Source organism: Oncorhynchus mykiss, chromosome 6, assembly GCF_057628025.1.
Source record: "Oncorhynchus mykiss isolate SJ-2025 chromosome 6, ASM5762802v1, whole genome shotgun sequence".
NCBI lineage: Eukaryota > Metazoa > Chordata > Actinopteri > Salmoniformes > Salmonidae > Oncorhynchus > Oncorhynchus mykiss.
In genome coordinates this window covers 44,653,746-44,672,920 of record NC_143027.1, presented here as the reverse complement: position 1 = coordinate 44,672,920, position 19,175 = coordinate 44,653,746, and the positions used below count along the sequence as shown (strand labels likewise).

General features: G+C 41.6%; 1 protein-coding gene across 1 annotated transcript; it reads left to right on the top strand.

Moving 5' to 3' along the window:
• The first annotated feature begins 57 nt into the window (after nt 1–57).
• lrrc74b (leucine rich repeat containing 74B) lies at nt 58–18,847 on the top strand. Its single transcript, XM_021606593.3, has 11 exons — nt 58–398; nt 744–942; nt 4,806–4,948; nt 5,665–5,797; nt 6,444–6,650; nt 15,510–15,619; nt 16,019–16,134; nt 16,429–16,507; nt 16,749–16,844; nt 16,980–17,096; nt 17,286–18,847. Exons 1-10 carry the CDS (start codon nt 237–239, stop codon nt 17,094–17,096), a joined length of 1,362 nt encoding a protein of 453 aa, XP_021462268.2. The 5' UTR covers nt 58–236; the 3' UTR covers nt 17,286–18,847.
• Nucleotides 18,848–19,175: the final 328 nt, after the last annotated feature.

Here is a 19,175-nt window from a genome sequence, read left to right as displayed (position 1 = left end):
TGAGCCAGAGTGAAAAGCCCACAACTTCCTAATTAGCTGAATAGCTTGCCAGTCAATAGTTTTTACTAGGTTGACCCTCCTACTGAGCCAAGGTATGTTGCGGCAGCAGCCAAAAAGTTTACTGCACTGATTTCTAACACACTTAGATTTACATCAGCACATTCAAACTAGCAAAACTACCTGTGAAAGCTTACAAGCAACAACATATATTGGGTGGAAGACATTGTGTTGGAACCATGGTCGTTGGGAAGAAGTTGGCCAAAGAGTCCCTGCTGCCGTCTGTGCTGGAGGATGATGACGCGGAGACGGAGAGCGAGAGAGCGCAGCTGGGTGGGATAGGGAGCCGACCACCCAGCAGACCCAGGAAAGCTTTCAGTAGGGGAAGTGTTGACAGACAGGTAAATGAGCAGGTGGATCTGACTTGAGAGATTAATAGATGGAGGATATAGATTTGGTAGTGTGTCACTGGAAAATGTTTTTTCGTCACTTGTCTTTTACGTTTGTCAATATCCACTTTGAGGGACACAGTCCTACTGGTTTGCTTGATTCGCCTCTGGTTAAAAGGCATGAATAAATACCTGCGTACTACAGCTCTCGAGAGTTTGAGTTATGCCGCCCTGTACTTACAGTACATCTCTAATACAGGGATGTCTCCACTATTATTCTAAAACCAGCTGCTACAGTATGATCAAAGTGTCTTTTCTTTGAGCCTCAGCCACATTCTCTCCCACTCCCTGCTGCAGACAGTGACCCGGTCAGGGTCCGGCCGCCACTCTAGCCCTGAGGGGGAGGTGTCAGTCAGGGGTGAGAGAAAGGAGGATGAGGGGGAGGAGGAGGAAGAAGAGGGCAGTGGAGTTGGCGATGGAGACTCACAGGAGAGGGGGAAGGAATGTGTCATCACAGCTTCAGATGAGGACTATGACACAGACTTGGAGCTGGGAGGTAGGTAGCACATCATAGCGCTGCGAGTTCTTAATAAAAGAGAGAATGAGAGAAAGGTAGGTGAATCACAAGTTCTGATAAAGGGTGTACGAGAGCTAAGGGGCAGAGCGTGCGTGTGGTTTGCCACTCTCATTTCTGAGAAATGGCTAACTGATGAGTCGTGTTTGACATGAACCTTTTCATCTCTGATAGATCATCACACTTTCACATGCTCTTTCTGTTTGTATCCCTCTCTCTCTCTCTCTCTCTCTCTCTCTCTCTCTCACTTTCTGGAAAGACATCGTTTATAATTTCATATTCCCTCTCACTCTTTCATAGAAAATAAACCTAATCTTATTTCTGAAGCCCCACTGTGATCATTTGATCATATTTAGATCATGCATTGAACATGAGCAACTGTCCCAATAAGTCTCTCTCTCTCTTTCCATCTCTCACTTCCCCTCCCCCTCTTCGCTTTTCCTACTGATCAGTTGAAGGGATGGCAGAAACAAACACCTACACACACTCCTGCTCAAACATATATTCCTGTTCTGCATCTTAATGACTTAATCTAGGCTTTGTAGTAAGGCCTCTTTCACCATAAGTGAAGGCCATCTGGTACATGAATGAGCTAGAACCCACTACCCAGTCCCCAGACGTGGTAAAATCAACCACAAGGGACTTTAACGACCAAAGTCACATTGACAGCTTAGAATGTCTCAGAGGGATATGCAGAGATGCCAAGTCCTTTAACTCAATGTTTTGATAGTGAGCGGCTCTGGAGAAACGTATTGCTGGTTTAGATCTGGGTTCAGATACTATTTGAAATCTTTCAAATATTTTGAGCATTTGCTTTAGTTTGTCTGAAGTGCTCAGTGGATGGAGATTGCTGTGTTGGGACTATTCTATTGGTTCCATTTTCAAGATGGCGCCGTACTGTATGGCTGCCGTCTTGTGAGCTCTGACCCAACTATTTTGCCGTTTATCTTTATTTATTTTGCACAGAATGCATTCGTTATTATTTATTATGCTCGAAAATAACTTTTGAACATCATGTTACTAACCTCAATTCTGGCTTCAACGTCCACTTCAACTCATCTGCCCTGGGCTCTTTGTGTAATTCAAGAGGAAACGTCAGCAAAAAAGAGACAGGAGAGGGAGAACCCTGGGGAGATTAAGGTGAAGGGAAAACCGCCCTCCATTCTATTGGCCAATTTCCAGTTTCTTGATAATAAGATGGATGACCTCCGATCGCAGATTTGCTTTCAACGGGACTCTCTGCCATTCTGAAGCATGGCTTTCGGACAAGATACCCCCCAAGGCAATACAGTTTGATGGATTCTCCATTCACCGAGCAGAGGATATTGGATTCAGGGAAATCGAGAGGGGAGGGGTATGCCGCTTCATCAACAGCAAATGTTGTGCTGACTCTTGCGTCTCTAAGTCTTGACCCATTGTTAACCCGTCTTGGAATACCCTTCTACCTCCTGAGAGAGGTTCCAGCTGTTATCGTGACTGCTGTAAATATTCCACCTCAGGACAAGAAAAACAACAAGCTAATACTTAATGAACTGTACGAGGCTATAAACAAGCAGAAAACATTGCCTCTAGAGGCTGCTTTCCTTGTTGGCGGTGAATTGAATTCTGCGTCATTAAGACACAATGCCCAACTTCCATCAACACATCTCCTTCGCCACTAGAGGTGATAATGTCCTAGACCGCTGTTACTCTACCCACAAACAAGCGTACAAGGCCCTCCCTCATCACCCCTTTGGCAAAGCAGATCATGACTCTATACTCCTGCTTCCTGTTTACAAGCAGCAGCTCAAACAGGAAGCACCCGTGATGCACTCTGTTGAGAAATGGCCCTCTAAATCGGATGCTACGCTACAAGACTGCTTTGCTAGCGCTGACTGGAATATGTTCCAGGACTCCGCCAATAGCATCAACTAGCTAACCACCGCCGTCACCAGCTTCATTAGGAAATGCATCGCTGACTTCCCCACAGTGAAGTTTCACCGCTTCCCCATTCAAAATCCCTGGATTAACACCGAGGTTGGTGCTAAACTGAAGGACAGGGCTACGGCTGAGGATACGAACAAGTACAAGATGTCCCGCTGCAACCTTCGCAGAGCCATCAAACAAGCAAGAGGACAATATAGGAACAAGGTAGAATCCTATTGCACAGGCTCAAACGCCCGCATGTGGCAGTCCAGGTCAACGCTCGTAAGGCGGTGGTGCTGGACGGTATCACAGGGAACGTTCACAGAGCATGCGCAGAACAGCTGGTAGGCATATTCACGATCATTTTCAACCTCTCCTTGTCCCAGTCTGTGATCCCCATCTCAAGCTGACCACCATCATTCCTGTTCCCAGGAACTCTAAGGCTACCTGCTACAATGACAACCACCCTGTAGCACTCACATCTGTAATCATGAAGTGCTTTGAAAGGTTGGTTATGGCACACATCAACTTCATCATCTTAGACACCCTAGACCCACTCCAATTTGCATACCGCGCCAACAGATCCATAGACGAAGCAATCTCAATTGTACTCCACACTTCCCTAGCCCACCTAGATAAGAGGAATACCTATGTGAGAATGCTGTTAATTGATTAGAGCATAGTCCCTTCCAAACTCGTCAACAGGCTTGGGACCCCGGGACTGACCACCTCCCTCTGCAACTGGATCCTGGACTTCCTGATGGGCCAACACCAGGCAACATCAGTTCTGCCATATTGAACCTCAACACGGGGGCCCCGCAGTGGTGTGTGCTTAGTCTCCTCCTGTACTCTCTGTTCACCGACGCCTGCATGGCCACGCATGACTCCAACATCATCATCAAGTTTGCTGATGACACAATCACCGGCGATGATGAGACAGCCTACAGGGAGGAGGTCAGTGACCTGGCAGAGTGGTGCCAGGAAATAGTCGCCCCCGCAATGTCAGTAAGATCAAGGAGCTGATTGTGGACTACAGGAAATGTGGGGAGGGGGAGGGCTGCAATGGAGCGGGTCGAGAGCTTCAAGTTCCTCTGTGTCCAAATCACTAAGGACATAAAATGGTCCACACTCAAGCAAATCCTCAAAAAGTTATACAGCTGCACCATTGAGAGCATCTTGACTGGCTGCATCAATGCTTGGTATGGCAACTGCATCCCCCTTGATTGCATGGTGCTACAGATGGTGGTGTGGCCAGCCCAGTACATCACTCTCCTGTGGTCGAGCTCCCTGCCGTCAAGGACCATATGAGTCAGTGTGAAAGGAAGGCCTGGGAATTTGTTGAAGACTCCAGCCACCCAAGCCATGGACTGTTGTCACTGCTTCCGCACAGCAAGCGATACCAGTGCAACAACTCTGACACCAACAGGCTCCTTAACAGCTTCTATCCCCAAACCATAAGACTGCTAAATAGCAAACAAAATGGCTACACGGACTGTCTGCACTGACCCTTCTATTTCATTTTGTATTTTTGCACTGACTATATGCACACTCGCATACTCACTCTACACACTCACTCATTCACACTGACACTCCAATACACACACACACACACACTTAATTTGCTCACACACATAACACGCACACACATTCCTACTGAATCTAGACACACACTCACATAGAAACATCATATACGCTGCTGCTACTCTGTTTATCATATATCCTGATGCCTAGCCACCTTACCTCTAAACATATCTTCCCCTACCACTCCAGTATCCCTTCACATTATAAATATGGTATTGGCACTGACCCTGTAGCATACTTACCTTCTTCTACTTCCCGTGTGTTTATATTCTACTTAAAACTTGAGACATTGTGTCAGGCAAGTTCATTCAAGCCCAGCTAAAGTATATATGTATTGTGTCTGCTTGGTTCTGTTGCAGATGTGAAGGAGGCGTATGACCCGACGGGCCAGACTCGATACAAGGAGGCGTGTAGAATGTTCAACGTAGTCCCTGTATCCTATTTCCTGAAACACATGGGCAATACTGAGCTAACCATGATGCACCATGGCCTCGGGCCTCAGGTAAGACTGACCAGGCCAGTGCCCTGTTTAATAATGCAAAACGTTTCCCTTCCACGGTCTCTCCCTCATTCAGTTACTCTTTACTTAACTCTGTATCATTGAGGCTAATGCTACCTTGCATCTGCAAAAGCTGTGCACTTAAAACAGCACTGAAAAAACCACAGTAGCCAGCCATATGCTTGTTATCTAAATGCTAAGTAGATAGTTGTATGTTCTGCATACTATTTAACACCAAATGTACTGATACGTCTGACTGACTGGAGCATGAAGCTAAGATAAAAGGTATCTTTCATATCATCTGCACAGCCATGTACTCTCTCTTTAGCCAGGCAAAACTATCATTTCTTAGACTGTCTCATTCCCTGAACCCACGCCTCCCTCCATGTGACCTCTGTCTGCTTCATTAGTCTAAACCACGGAGCATCTATTTTATTATTAAACTGTGCAACAAAAGCCTAGCGGATATGAGAGGTCCTTCAATAAAGAACAAGGTCATTCTGGCACCCATTAGATGGGTGAGGTGTTTTCATAATAGGTACCTGGTAAAAGAGGCAAAAACCCACACATACAGGCACACACCTGCTCTCGAGAGCACATCCTATTTCCATTTTTAAAAAAGAGGGGGAAAAAACAACAGGAGACGAAAGAGAGAGAAAAAGAGAAAAGAGAGAGAGAGAAACAAACAAAATAGTCTTTGTGTGAAATGTGTTCTGTAGGGCACCAAAGCACTGGCGGTTTCCTTGGTAACCAACACTTCCCTCCTGAAGCTGAACCTCAGGGATAATTGCATGGAAGGGACTGGCGGGGCTGCCATGGCCGAGATGTTAAAGGAGAACTGTTACATCACAGGTGGGCACTCCACCAACCTCCAATCCGAGGCCCAGGGGACTCAGGAAGGCGGCGGTGCCACCCACACCCATCCGCGCGCCGACCTCACTCACTGCCATCCTTGTCGTGCCTCGACACCTAGGGACCTATTTAACATTCAGTCAGTATCTAGCTAGCAGCAAGCTCCGTACACAGTTCATGATCCAAGGGAGAAATTGTTTCACCGCTGAGTGTGTCATTAAATCCACAACCACAATTCCAATGGTTCTAATTCAGAACTAATAAATGTAATTCACAATGCCTTAATGACACTGCTATTAGAATAATAGGTTAACTGCTGCCAACGAAAGTGGAATGTGATGCTTTAAGGTGATGTATCTCACCTGAACAAAAGATGGCAGATGACTCATTCGATTACATTAGATTTTATACATTGTAGCTTTGATGAGAGAACAAAGTGGTTTCAACAAATACAAATCAATTGAATAATCTTTATAATGTGGCAGGCAGACAACATTACAACAGGATGAATACATTAATGGCAACCTATACCATATAAGAGGATAGGACAGATACTCACAAACAACAACTAACAGCTCAACCTTCTGCTCTACTCTAACCCTGTATGACCTCAGACCTCTCTGTGACATGTGTGTCTCCTTCTCAGAGGTGGACCTGGGGGAGAACAGGCTGGGGGATTGTGGTGCCCAGACCCTGTCCAGTATGCTGCAGGAGAACACCACACTGGTCTCACTCAGCATGTCTGGGAACGAGCTGGCTGACCGGGCCGCACAACACCTGGCCCAGACCCTGACCTCCAACACCAAGCTGGAGACCCTAGACCTCAGTCACAACACCATAGGAGATGCAGCAGGTAGGGTTTGGGCACTGTGTGTGTATGTGTGTGTATGTATGTGTGTGTGTGTGTGTGTGTGTGTGTGTGTGTGTGTGTGAGAGACCTTAGCCACAACATGATGGGAGACACAGCAGGTACAGTAGGGTTGTAGTAGTGTGTCTATCTAACCCAAACCCTGGACTTACATACATACAGTACATTAGGGGTTGGATACCCTGGGCATGAAGGGGATGAAGAGGTGACAGAGAGGGAAAGAGTTTGGGTAGGGTACCCACCTCAGCCACAACACCATGGGAGGTACAGCATTTAATAGTTGTGTGTCTTGGATTGTGTGAGGTGGTAATTGGAGAGGAATTGTGCATTTAAGCAATATGGTACGAGCGGGTGTGGTATATTGGCCATATACCACAAACCCCCGAGGTGCCTTATTGCTATTATAAACTGGTTACCAACGTAATTAGAGCAGTAAAAGTAAATGTTTTGTCATACCTGTGATACACGGTCTGATATGCAATGGTTGTCAGCCAATCAGTATTCAGGGCTCGAACCACCCAGTTTATGATTAGAATTAGAGCAGTAGTGGTCTGAGATCAGAGCTTTGAGGAACACTCAACAGATGTTGTAAAAAGCATACCCAGCCGTAACCTTCAAGACATCTTAAGACATAAAGTTGGGCTGTTTTGAGACACTTTGAAAGAGCATAACAAATTCCAATATAGGCCCTAAACAACATGACGTCTTCCTATTCTTGGATGAGGATTTTTTTTTCCATTCAAGAAGTTCATTTCATTGAGGGTCTCAGAGAAATTACAGTTATTTTTCTAAAGAATACTGGATAACAACCTCCACTCTACAGTCACCTCTGGTGTAGTTCACAGCACTTGCATGTTAGATAAACAAATTCATGTAACAAAAGTGAATCACTTCAATTTCAAGCTCTAAATTCCCTTATCAATCGCTCAAATGTATCAGTTTATCGCTATCCAGTGGGGCGTAGAAAACAACGGAAATCTGTTCCAGACAACTGAAAAGACTGCAGCCAGTGAGTTTATGAAACACACAGACACACACCGGTTGTGACATATTGATGCAGAGCGGCTAGACACAGACCACATATTTTGTAGCAGATTGTGGCATTCAAAGGTCAAGAAATCTCCTTCATTATGAGCCCACTCAATTAGGATGTGATTGTGGATGAGATTTGTAACAAAAACCTTTACCTGACGCAGAGTAAATGACAAACCAGACCGTGGGGCTTCAGGCAAGGCCTGAGAAATTGAATATATACACATTTTTACAGTTAAAAAAAATTCTAAAAATATACTTCAAATACGAGATGTATTTTTCTAGTATATGTGAAATATACTATAAATATAATATCATTGCACTTCCATACACTTATTAAAAGTGTACTTTATATTCATGTTTTTTTTTCAGTCTTTTAGTACACTAGAAATATACATTAAACTTAAACACACTCATTAAAACTGTACTTAAATTTCAAACACTAATTGTAATTTATTATATTAATTGAAAATACACACTGTTTTTAAGTTGAAGCATTTTTTTTTTTATGTAACTCTGTGAGTGATCAAGTACACCAAGTAGGCAGTGCCTTGCAAAAGCATTCATACCCCTTGGATTCCTTCACATTTTACTGCATTACAAAGTGGCATTAAAATTGATTTAACTGTCATTTTTTGTCAACAACGAACTCAATATACTCTGCAATGTCAAAGTCAAAGTATAAGATTAATACAAATTAAATAACTAAAATATAGTCATTGCATAAGTATTCAGCTCCTTTGTTTAGGCAAGCCTAAATTACTGCAGGAGTCAAATTTGGCTTAACAAATCACATGGACTCTGTGTGAAATAATAGGGATTGACATGATATTTTCATGACTAACCCTTCCTCTGTTCCCCATACATACAACATCTGTAAGGTCCCTCAGTCGTATATTGAGTTTCAAGCACATGTTCAACTACAAAGACCAGGGAGCCTTTCGAAAGCTTCATAAAAAGGGCAGTCAGTGATTGGTAGATCGGTAACAATATCAAATCAGACATTGAATATCTCTTTAATAAGGTCAAGTTAATAATTATGCTGTGGATTATGTATTAAACGACCCAGACACATCAAAGACAAGGCAAGTAGGACCTTCTGAAATGAGCTGCAGCACAGGAATGAAACTGCTCAGGGATGTTACCATGAGGCCATTGGTGATTGTAAAACAGTTACAGAGTTCAGTGGCTGTAATGGGAGAAAACTGAGGATGAATCAACAACATTGTAGTGACTCCACAATGAATAACTTAAATGACAGAGTGAAAAGAAGAAGAATAAATATACAGAATAAAAATATTCCAAAACATACATCTTGTATGTAACAAGGCACTGAAGTAATATTGAAAAAGCCTAAATGCAAAGCCCTATGTTTGGGGCAAATCCAACAACACATCACTGAGTAACTGCCGCCTTATTTTAAAGCATGGTGGCGGCTGCATCATGGTATGGGTATGCTTGACATCGGCAAATACTTGTTAGTTTCTCCGGAAGAAAAGAAACGGGTTGAGCTAAGAGCAGGAGAAATCCTAGAGGAAAACCTGATTCAGTCTGCTTTACAACAGACACTGGGAGAGGAAGTCACCTTTCAGTAGGTCAATAACTCAGAACACAATCTACACTCACCAAGAAGACAGTGAATGTTCCTGAGTAGCCAACTTACAGTTTTGACTTAAATCTGATTGAACATCTATTGCAAGACTAGAAAATTGCTGTGTAGCCATGAGCACCAACATCTTACAGAGATTGAAGATTTATGAAAATAATAAAGGGCACAATCCAGGTGTATAAAGCTCGTAAAGACTTACTCAAGGAGACTCACTGCTGTAATCACTGCCAAAGGTGTTTCTAACATGTATTGACTCCGGGGGTTGAATATTTGTGCAATGACTATATTTTAGTTATTTATTTTCAATAAATTTGTACATTTTTTTTTTTTTAGAAATCTTCCACTTTGAGATTAAAGTATTTTGTGTAGATTGTTGACCAAAGAAAATACAATTAAATTCATTTTAAGTGATTTTATTTCTATCAATCTTTACAATTTTTGGGGGAGAAATCTTCCACTTTGAGATTAGAGTATTTTGTGTAGATTGTTGAAGGAAAAAAAATACAATTAAATCCATTTTAATCCCACTTTGTAACAATAAAATGTGAAGAAATCCAAGGTGTATGAATGGTTTTGCAAGGCACTGTAGTTTCAGTGCCGATAATGAGTTTTGAAGTACTTTCTGAATTCCTGTTCAGAAGAGTGCAGAGAAAGTTTATTCCACATAAGCCAACATGCACAGCTGAGGAACATGTTTCTTGAGAGTATACTTTTTTATATCTCAAGAAAATATACTAATGAAAACACACTCCCCTCAATGATACATGTGCACAATAATTTGCATGTTACCCAGCATCCTTTTCTGCCGCTGATGTTTTGATTTATTACATGATCTTGTTCCTCATATTTAGCTTATTTAAATGTCTTGATGTTCAATTTCAAACTTAATAATGTTGTACTTCTAATTACACCTTATAAATTACATATTTTATTAAAATGTAAATGTATTACCATAATATGAACAACTAAAGAGTGAAATCCCAATGATGCACTTTGTGATTTACACTACTGATGGGAAGTCTGGCTCTTTTCAGTGAGCTGGTGCGGTTGGCTCGGCTCAGCTTACCAAAAAGAGCTAAGAGCTATATATTTTTTTCTCCCTATTGTCTTCTTGAAACAATATGTTTTGTATATTTTTGAAGTTGAACTGTTTGAAAAGTAATTGGTGTTAAAACAATTCTAATTCATTTATTAAATGAAACCATACACTACCTTACCCACAATGTATTTAAAAATGCATTGGTTTGTTATGAAAAATTATGCTACTAAACATTTGCATTTAAAGTATATATTTTTAATGTATATAAACAAAGTGCATATACATTTAACCATTCAAAACGAATACAATCTGAACAACATAATAATGGAATATTGCACCATATCAAAAAAAATAATAATAATGTGCAAAACTGCAGCAACCCACTTAAAACATTAAACTAGTCCCTCTTATCTCTCTTCTTTAGTGCCATGTTATAACCAGCAGTACACAGCAATGCTGACCATATTTTGCTTTTATGAGAGATTTGCATTCAGAAATGCAAGCTGCCTCACTTGAGGGGCTGATGCAGTTTCTTCTCTTAGTAATTATTTGTCCCATTTTTGAGAAGACCCTCTCAGAGGGAATGGATGTGGCTCACCATGCAGAGTCTCCCTGTCATGACTTTAGTAAGCCGTGGGTAGACAGAGGCCTTGTACTTCCACCAGCTCAGAGGATCTGCAGAGGGGCTCCTCCAAATAGGATCGGACCTCCATTATGGCATCTGCTGAGGGATTCCTTCGTGCTGCATCCCCAGTTGCTCTCTCGTCAAACAGCATCCAAACAGCAGACGTTTGTGGCACTAGTGCTGGTGCTTCTGCTCCATCTGATCCCTCTTCTTCCTGTTGCCCTGGTGCCTGAGCCAACTGACTGCTGGCGCTGTCCCTCCCTGCTGCTGAGGTTATTCTTTGAAGAGCCTCATCAATCGCTCTGGCATCACTGAAGGCTAACTTCTTAAACCTGGGGTCAAGTGCAGAGGTTTCTGATAGCACGTGATTATATTCCATTCTGTGGAACTTTGTCCATTGATGAAAATAGGGTGTCCATCAACTCTGTCGCATGTCCTGTGGTTACATTTGCTTCTCTCTAGCGGCTGGCTGTGATTCGCTGCAGACCCTTACACAGGAGTATCATTTTTGAGGCTGTCACATAGCTGAAAAGAGAGAACAGTAACTTATTAGTTCAGGATCATGTTTGGTCTACTGATACTACATTCTCATATACTGCTCATATACATAAAGTGCCTTGCGAAAGTATTCGGCCCCCTTGAACTTTGCAACCTTTTGCCACATTTCAGGCTTCAAACATAAAGATATAAAACTGTATTTTTTTGTGAAGAATCAACAACAAGTGGGACACAATCATGAAGTGGAACGACATTTATTGGATATTTCAAACTTTTTTAACAAATCAAAAACTGAAAAGTTGGGCGTGCAAAATTATTCAGCCCCCTTAAGTTAATACTTTGTAGCGCCACCTTTTGCTGCGATTACAGCTGTAAGTCGCTTGGGGTATGTCTCTATCAGTTTTGCACATCGAGAGACTGACATTTTTTCCCATTCCTCCTTGCAAAACAGCTCGAGCTCAGTGAGGTTGGATGGAGAGCATTTGTGAACAGCAGTTTTCAGTTCTTTCCACAGATTCTCGATTGGATTCAGGTCTGGACTTTTGACTTGCCCATTCTAACACCTGGATATGTTTATTTTTGAACCATTCCATTGTAGATTTTGCTTTAGGTTTTGGATCATTGTCTTGTTGGAAGACACATCTCCGTCCCAGTCTCAGGTCTTTTGCAGACTCCATCAGGTTTTCTTCCAGAATGGTCCTGTATTTGGCTCCATCCATCTTCCCATCAATTTTAACCATCTTCCCTGTCCCTGCTGAAGAAAAGCAGGCCCAAACCATGATGCTGCCACCACCATGTTTGACAGTGGGGATGGTGTGTTCAGGGTGATGAGCTGTGTTGCTTTTACGCCAAACATAACGTTTTGCATTGTTGCCAAAAAGTTCAATTTTGGTTTCATCTGACCAGAGCACCTTCTTCCACATGTTTGGTGTGTCTCCCAGGTGGCTTGTGGCAAACTTTAAACGACACTTTTTATGGATATCTTTAAGAAATGGCTTTCTTCTTGCCACTCTTCCATAAAGGCCAGATTTGTGCTATATACGACTGATTGTTGTCCTATGGACAGAGTCTCCCACCTCAGCTGTAGATCTCTGCAGTTCATCCAGAGTGATCATGGGCCTCTTGGCTGCATCTCTGATCAGTCTTCTCCTTGTATGAGCTGAAAGTTTAGAGGGACGGCCAGGTCTTGGTAGATTTGCAGTGGTCTGATACTCCTTCCATTTCAATATTATCGCATGCACAGTGCTCCTTGGGATGTTTAAAGCTTGGGAAATATTTTTGTATCCAAATCCGGCTTTAAACTTCTTCACAACAGTATCTCGGACCTGCCTGGTGTGTTCCTTGTTCTTCATGATGCTCTCTGCGCTTTTAACGAACCTCTGAGACTATCACAGTGCAGGTGCATTTATACGGAGACTTGATTACACACAGGTGGATTGTATTTATCATCATTAGTCATTTAGGTCAACATTGGATCATTCAGAGATCCTCACTGAACTTCTGGAGAGAGTTTGCTGCACTGAAAGTAAAGGGGCTGAATAATTTTGCACGCCCAATTTCTCCGTTTTTGAGTTGTTAAAAAAGTTTGAAATATCCAATAAATGTCGTTCCACTTCATGATTGTGTCCCACTTGTTGTTGATTCTTCACAAAAAAATACAGTTTTATATCTTTATGTTTGAAGCCTGAAATGTGGCAAAAGGTCGCAAAAAAAAAAAAAAAAAAAAAAAAAAAGTTCAAGGGGGGCGAATACTTTCGCAAGGCACTGTATATAATACTGGATTAAATAATGATGTAGTAATAACTGCTTACTGTACCTCTCTCCACTGATCTCCACAGTGACCTGCTCAAAGGGTTCCAGCTCAGCTATCCCCATCCGGCGTTGTGTAGACTTTAGTTTTTCAGCACCTACTGTGCTCCTGTGGAAGTATTCCACAGCTGCTTTCCCTTTGTCCACAGTGGGCTTCATCACCTACAGACCATCTCTTACAATCAGGTTGATTGTGTTGGCAAGAGATGGATGATGGGTCCATTTGAACATTTTCATGGCTTTGGTTATGTTAGTTGCATTGTCGCTAATACAACAGACCACTTTTCCATCTACTTGCCATTCTCTGGCCACTCTCAACAGTTCCTCTGCCAAGTTCTCTGAGGTGTCTGTCGCTGAACACAAAGCAGTCCAGAAGACAGCTAGACATCGAAAAATCTTCAATGAAGTGACATGTTTGTAAACAACATGTAAGAACTGGTTACCCTTGATGTCAGGCAAACTGCAGTAGCTTTTTAGACTCTTTCCTGCACTGAAGCCTGTGTGCTCTCTTACAGTTGTGGAATAAGTGATTTTGAAAGGGTTTCCTGCTTAGAATTGTGTACATTGGATTTCTTAAACCTATAATTTCTTAAACCTCTGTCCTCCACGATCGAAAATGATTGGAAATCGGTGGCAATCATTTTAGCCAATGTAATATCAATTTGGCCTTGTTTTGCTACAGACAGACTTTGGCATAAACCGGTCCATAGAAGACTGTGTTGCTGTGGGTTGCAGAGTAGGCCTACTTGACTGAGTGGATACATCTCCACGTGTGGAGGTGCTGGCTCCACCACTATCACTAGGAGGCCCACTAGTTTCTCGAAGCTCCGCTACAACTAGCTTCAAAGTTGGGTGCACAGTTCGCCGGTGTAGGCTGTGCGTAGAACCGGCTTTATATGAGATTTTGTTCTACACCGTGCTCTAACATTGTCTACATTATTAAAATCCATCCAAATGCTACTGTGCTTCCTACTAATTTTCCAGCTGTTGTTTTCACAGCTGTCCTTCCTCTCTCTCCTCGGCTGGTAAGTGTGTGACTATGAGTGAATTGGCTCAGTCATCCCTCCATCTTTGGTTCATTGGTTGACACTGTGTGTCTGATTGACAGGAACAACAGGTGAGGCTGTTAGTCTGAGCAGACAGTCAGAACGAATGCGTGCGCTTGAGCATTTAGGCCTATATTATTTTATTTATTTTTTCATTCTTTGAATTAGTTCATTCTATTCATTTAAATCTTTTGATTATTCATATCTTAATATTTGTATATTTTTATAAAAAGATTTGGCTCTTCTGATATGTGAGCCGGCTCCCAATGTTCACCTACAAGAGCCGGCTCTTAGAGCCGACACGTTCGCGAACGACCCATCCCTAATTTGTAGCTATGGCCACAACTGCTTCAATCAAGGTGACCTTTACGTGACTACTTACAATAGCTGATGTGGTTAATAAGTGGAAGTGTAGTTGCAAAAGAATACTTGAAATACATTATAAATATAATTTTTATGTAAAGAAATTACAGGAATTCTAATTCAAATACCATTTTAGTATAATTCGAATTCTTGAGAAATATACATAAAATGTTTTTTCCACATGGGAAGTGTCTTCCACGTGTGGGAGGAGGGGGTAGTGTGTGTGTTCGTATTATCTTCACTGTCTCTTCTAAAAGGATCCGTGTGTATTAGTTTTGAATCATACACTCATATCAGACACTTAGTACTCTTCCCATCACTGATTTAATAAATTATATATCCTTTTCTCATACGTTGTGATCGTTGTCATAGGAACACCAGTCTTGAATATTGACCCATGATGATTAACAGTGTAATTGAAGATACACTGACATTTTATTCATTTTTCTTGACTGTTATTGCCTTTCCACAGAGAAAAATTAGGTAAATAGAGAGCCATCACTGTCTATAACAGTGAATACTATGTGTTGAAAGGAGACATGATCATTGTGATAGAAATGCATTACTCCTCAATGAGGATAATCCACTCTCTAGGGGTGCATCTCCGTTTCAAGTGGCATTCCTCTCCTTCTCTCCTTTCCTTCATATACACTGACAGAAAAGAAAGGTGGACAGGTGAAAGCAAATTCCTGGTAGTGGTAGGGATCCACCATATTGCTTCCAGGTGACAAGAAGAGGAGACAAGGGGGACACATAAAACTGAGGAGGCCATTGAGGAGGCCACTTAAGACTATTGAGACACAGCTTATTTTTCTCTCATCAGGTCAGGTCCTGGGACATGCTATCGCTGAGAACACAGGGCTGAGATCATTGAGTCTGGCCTGGAACTGTATACGTGGGAAAGGAGCGGTGGCTTTGGCTAAAGGCCTTGGGGTAAATCATATAACCTAGCGTACATGTTATGAAATCTAGGTCTAGTACATAGATAGGTATCTGTTGATTTCAGACGGCTTTGCAGTAACATGCCTAGTCCTCACTTTGTGAATGCCTGAGGCTAACACAAGACGTAATAACCTTTATAATAGATCATTTCAACCCATTTATACAGTATGATATTTGATACAACTTTGCTTTTCATCTAATCTCTTGTGGACAGACGTACAAGCTCTGGCACTAGATTTTGGTTCTGGGTTGCCTAGATAACATCTACAGTATCTGATCTTGTTCAAATGATTTCATGAAACTCTAAATGAGCTCAGTTAAAATCAGATATTCTGTTCCGGAGTACTGTGAAATAGTTTGTAATAATACCATTCACTTGTCATGTCCCAGGCCAACATATTCCTCAGAACACTGGATCTGTCTTACAACGGCCTGGGTAAGGATGGAGCCGTAGCTTTAGGAGAGGCTCTCAAAGACAACAACACTCTAGAGGACCTCAATATAAGGTACAAAGGTTTTTGCCTGTATTTGCTTGTTATGCTTATACACTTTTCTCAAGTAACATTGAAAGTTATTAAACAGATGGTCCTAATATAGGCAGTACGGTATGGCGTAAAGCTTTTTATTTTGACGGATGACTACCTGTTGAAATTTGTTTGCAAAACTTTCTACAAGATAACTGCTATCATATCAAAATGTGAAGACGTCCTTTGAAAGGCAACAGTTTTATATTGCTTGCCTCCCCCCCCCCCCCCCCCCCCCCCAACACTTATTGTTTTTTTTTTTTATATCTCCCACAGTAACAATCGAATACCCCCTGAAGGTGCGATCCGCTTCACCATGGGCCTCAAAGTAAACAAGACAATAAAAAAACTCAATGTAAGTCAGAAAAAAAGAGATTGGCTGTAGTATGGAAAGCAGTGGGGGATATGCGTGAGGGAGAAATTGGTAAAAGTGGGATAAAATGGCTCATCGCTATATTTTTCAAGATAAACACCCAAGAAGCAGCCCCAAAAACAAGGTCGTAGAAAGACAAAAAATGATATTTGATACTATGTCTATTAATATCTGCCAGTGTTATCTTTGGTGATTCTATGTTAATTGACCTGCCTTTGGTCAGATGGGGAGGAATCCTATACAGACTGCCGGGTGTTACGGAGTCCTGAAAGCAATCCAGGGAAACGCAGAATCAGCAATGGAGTGCCTGGACTTTTCTGTAGGTCATGGATTTTCACTTGTGTTATTGTCACTTGGATGAATGACCCTTTCACAACACACCACCTACCTATTGATGCAAAGCCACTCACCTGATAATGTGTGTCTCTGTGTCTCTGTATACTATAACCTCTAGGACATAACAGTGAATCAGGACTTTGAGGATTTGTACGTTGCCTTAAAAGACATATTCCCAAACATCAGAGTCAAACATGGAGGAAGAATCAACACATTCAGAAAACCAAAGGCCTAAGTGAGAGGTTTTCCATTTGATTACTTTGCATTACCAAGCAACTACCCAAAGTCTATATTGTTTTTTCAAAGCAAAGCAGTGAAACATTACAATGGTTTGTTCTATTAGAGATAATCACCAACCATGAAGGGAGTCTGAATGAAACAAGTTAGTTGTTAGACTAATATAGTTTTGTTTTTATTTCCTTAGTGGCCTGGTTTGAACCATCAAGAGGAATACTTTCTTCAAGACAGCAAAGCATCTGGAATATCAGATGTTTATGAATTCTAGGTGAATTGAATGCACAATGCATTGACAACCTTTCTCACCTACAGCACCAAGACAACTTGTCAATTGTATTGAAGAACTACAGTACTTGTACTTTTACATCTTAGCTTGTGGAAATGGGTATTGCATTTTTGGAAACATCATGATCTGTATAAATGATATATTGCTTTCACATCCTATCTGTACTGTGTACATTTCTATATGGTCTGTGTTGGAAAATGTGTACAGATAATAGGGCCTACCCATCAGACCATCACACTCATATTTTCAACCTGGACTCAGGGGTAGACGTTATATAGTAAACAAAATCCTGGGCACTCCAATTAGGGTGTGAATGTTATTTGCAATTAGATAGAGAAAATCGGACCTCTCTGAGATGAAAATGGATGGCCATCCCCTCAGCGAAGTTTATTTGACCTAAACCCTCCCTAGACGTTTGAAAAATAACAAGTGACCCCCCCCCTCCCCCTATACTCAAAAGAATAATGAAAACCTAAAGTGGATAGCAAAGAACATCCTTACCTCACTTCTTGGACAGACCAGAGCCTTATGCCATTTTAGAAACTGTTCTTAGTCCTGTAAGCATTACATGGCAACACATTGCTTGGGGTCCAGAAGATTGTGGGTTCACAGACCACTATGGACCACAGTAGGGGTGGGAAAAGTTTTGAATTGATCTATCATTGTATTTCCAGGTCTGAGAGAAAAAAATGCCTTTTGTAAAAATGTCATGCAATTCTGCATAATTTTACATACTGTATTTACAAAATATTTTTTAATACCACACAAATTACTGAAATTACAGGCTAAGAATGGACAGAGAGATAGGCCTATGTGTTCATCTTATCATATTCCTCCAATGCCAAATCAGTGTGTCTTATTTGCAACGAAACTCTCCCTGTTTGCAAATAATGAAATCAGAAATGTCATTAGGAATCTGAGCATGGTAGTTTCAAAAGTTAGGTCTACCTTTCCACCCCAGACAGTAGGCCTACCTTTCCACCCCAGACAGTAGGCCTACCTTTCCACCCCAGACAGTAGGCCGACCGACACAGACAAATGTAAGTTTTAACTGCTGGCTACTCTTCTTCCTTGGCTTAACCCAACAGAGGTAACAAGTGTTTTCTAAAAGCTGTCTGAGGTTAAACATCTTCTATTGTACAGAATGTAAATAGCTTAATCAATTGATAGTGACAGAATTAGATTACTTCCCAAGCAACCATGTTCTGTCTCCTCGGCTATAAAAGATTGTAGCTCAGTCTCTGAATGTCAAAGAAATTAAACAATGATATCCCCCATATGCATTCATGTCTTTCCAGTGTATTTTACAGCTTGTTTCTAACATAAAGCATTGCGGACCAAAGTGCTGTTATTGATCACTTTATAACATTTTTGCAAAATCTTAAACTAACAATGTGCCTGTGCTTTTTGCATTTTCTTTAATAAAAGGTAGGCCTATGGCATACCCTCTCATACCCCGTCAATTCGAGTCCTGGTTTTAACTTAACAGCCTGTCACTGACATGGAATTTAGGCTATTTGAAGAGTGCATGGAGGGTGGAGGAATTGGCCAACAAATCTACGTACAGTGCCTTGCGAAAGTATTCGGCCCCCTTGAACTTTGCGACCTTTTGCCACATTTCAGGCTTCAAACATAAAGATATAAAACTGTATTTTTTTGTGAAGAATCAACAACAAGTGGGACACAATCATGAAGTGGAACGACATTTATTGGATATTTCAAACTTTTTTAACAAATCAAAAACTGAAAAATTGGGCGTGCAAAATTATTCAGCCCCCTTAAGTTAATACT

Excerpts from the sequence above, each read along its gene's own strand:
- lrrc74b (XM_021606593.3), top strand. The coding sequence starts at position 237 with ATGGTCGTTGGGAAGAAGTTGGCCAAAGAGTCCCTGCTGCCGTCTGTG. Across the intron at positions 4,949-5,664 it reads ACCATGGCCTCGGGCCTCAG|GGCACCAAAGCACTGGCGGT; the intron begins GTAAGACTGACC and ends TGTGTTCTGTAG. Across the intron at positions 16,508-16,748 it reads AGACAATAAAAAAACTCAAT|ATGGGGAGGAATCCTATACA; the intron begins GTAAGTCAGAAA and ends GCCTTTGGTCAG.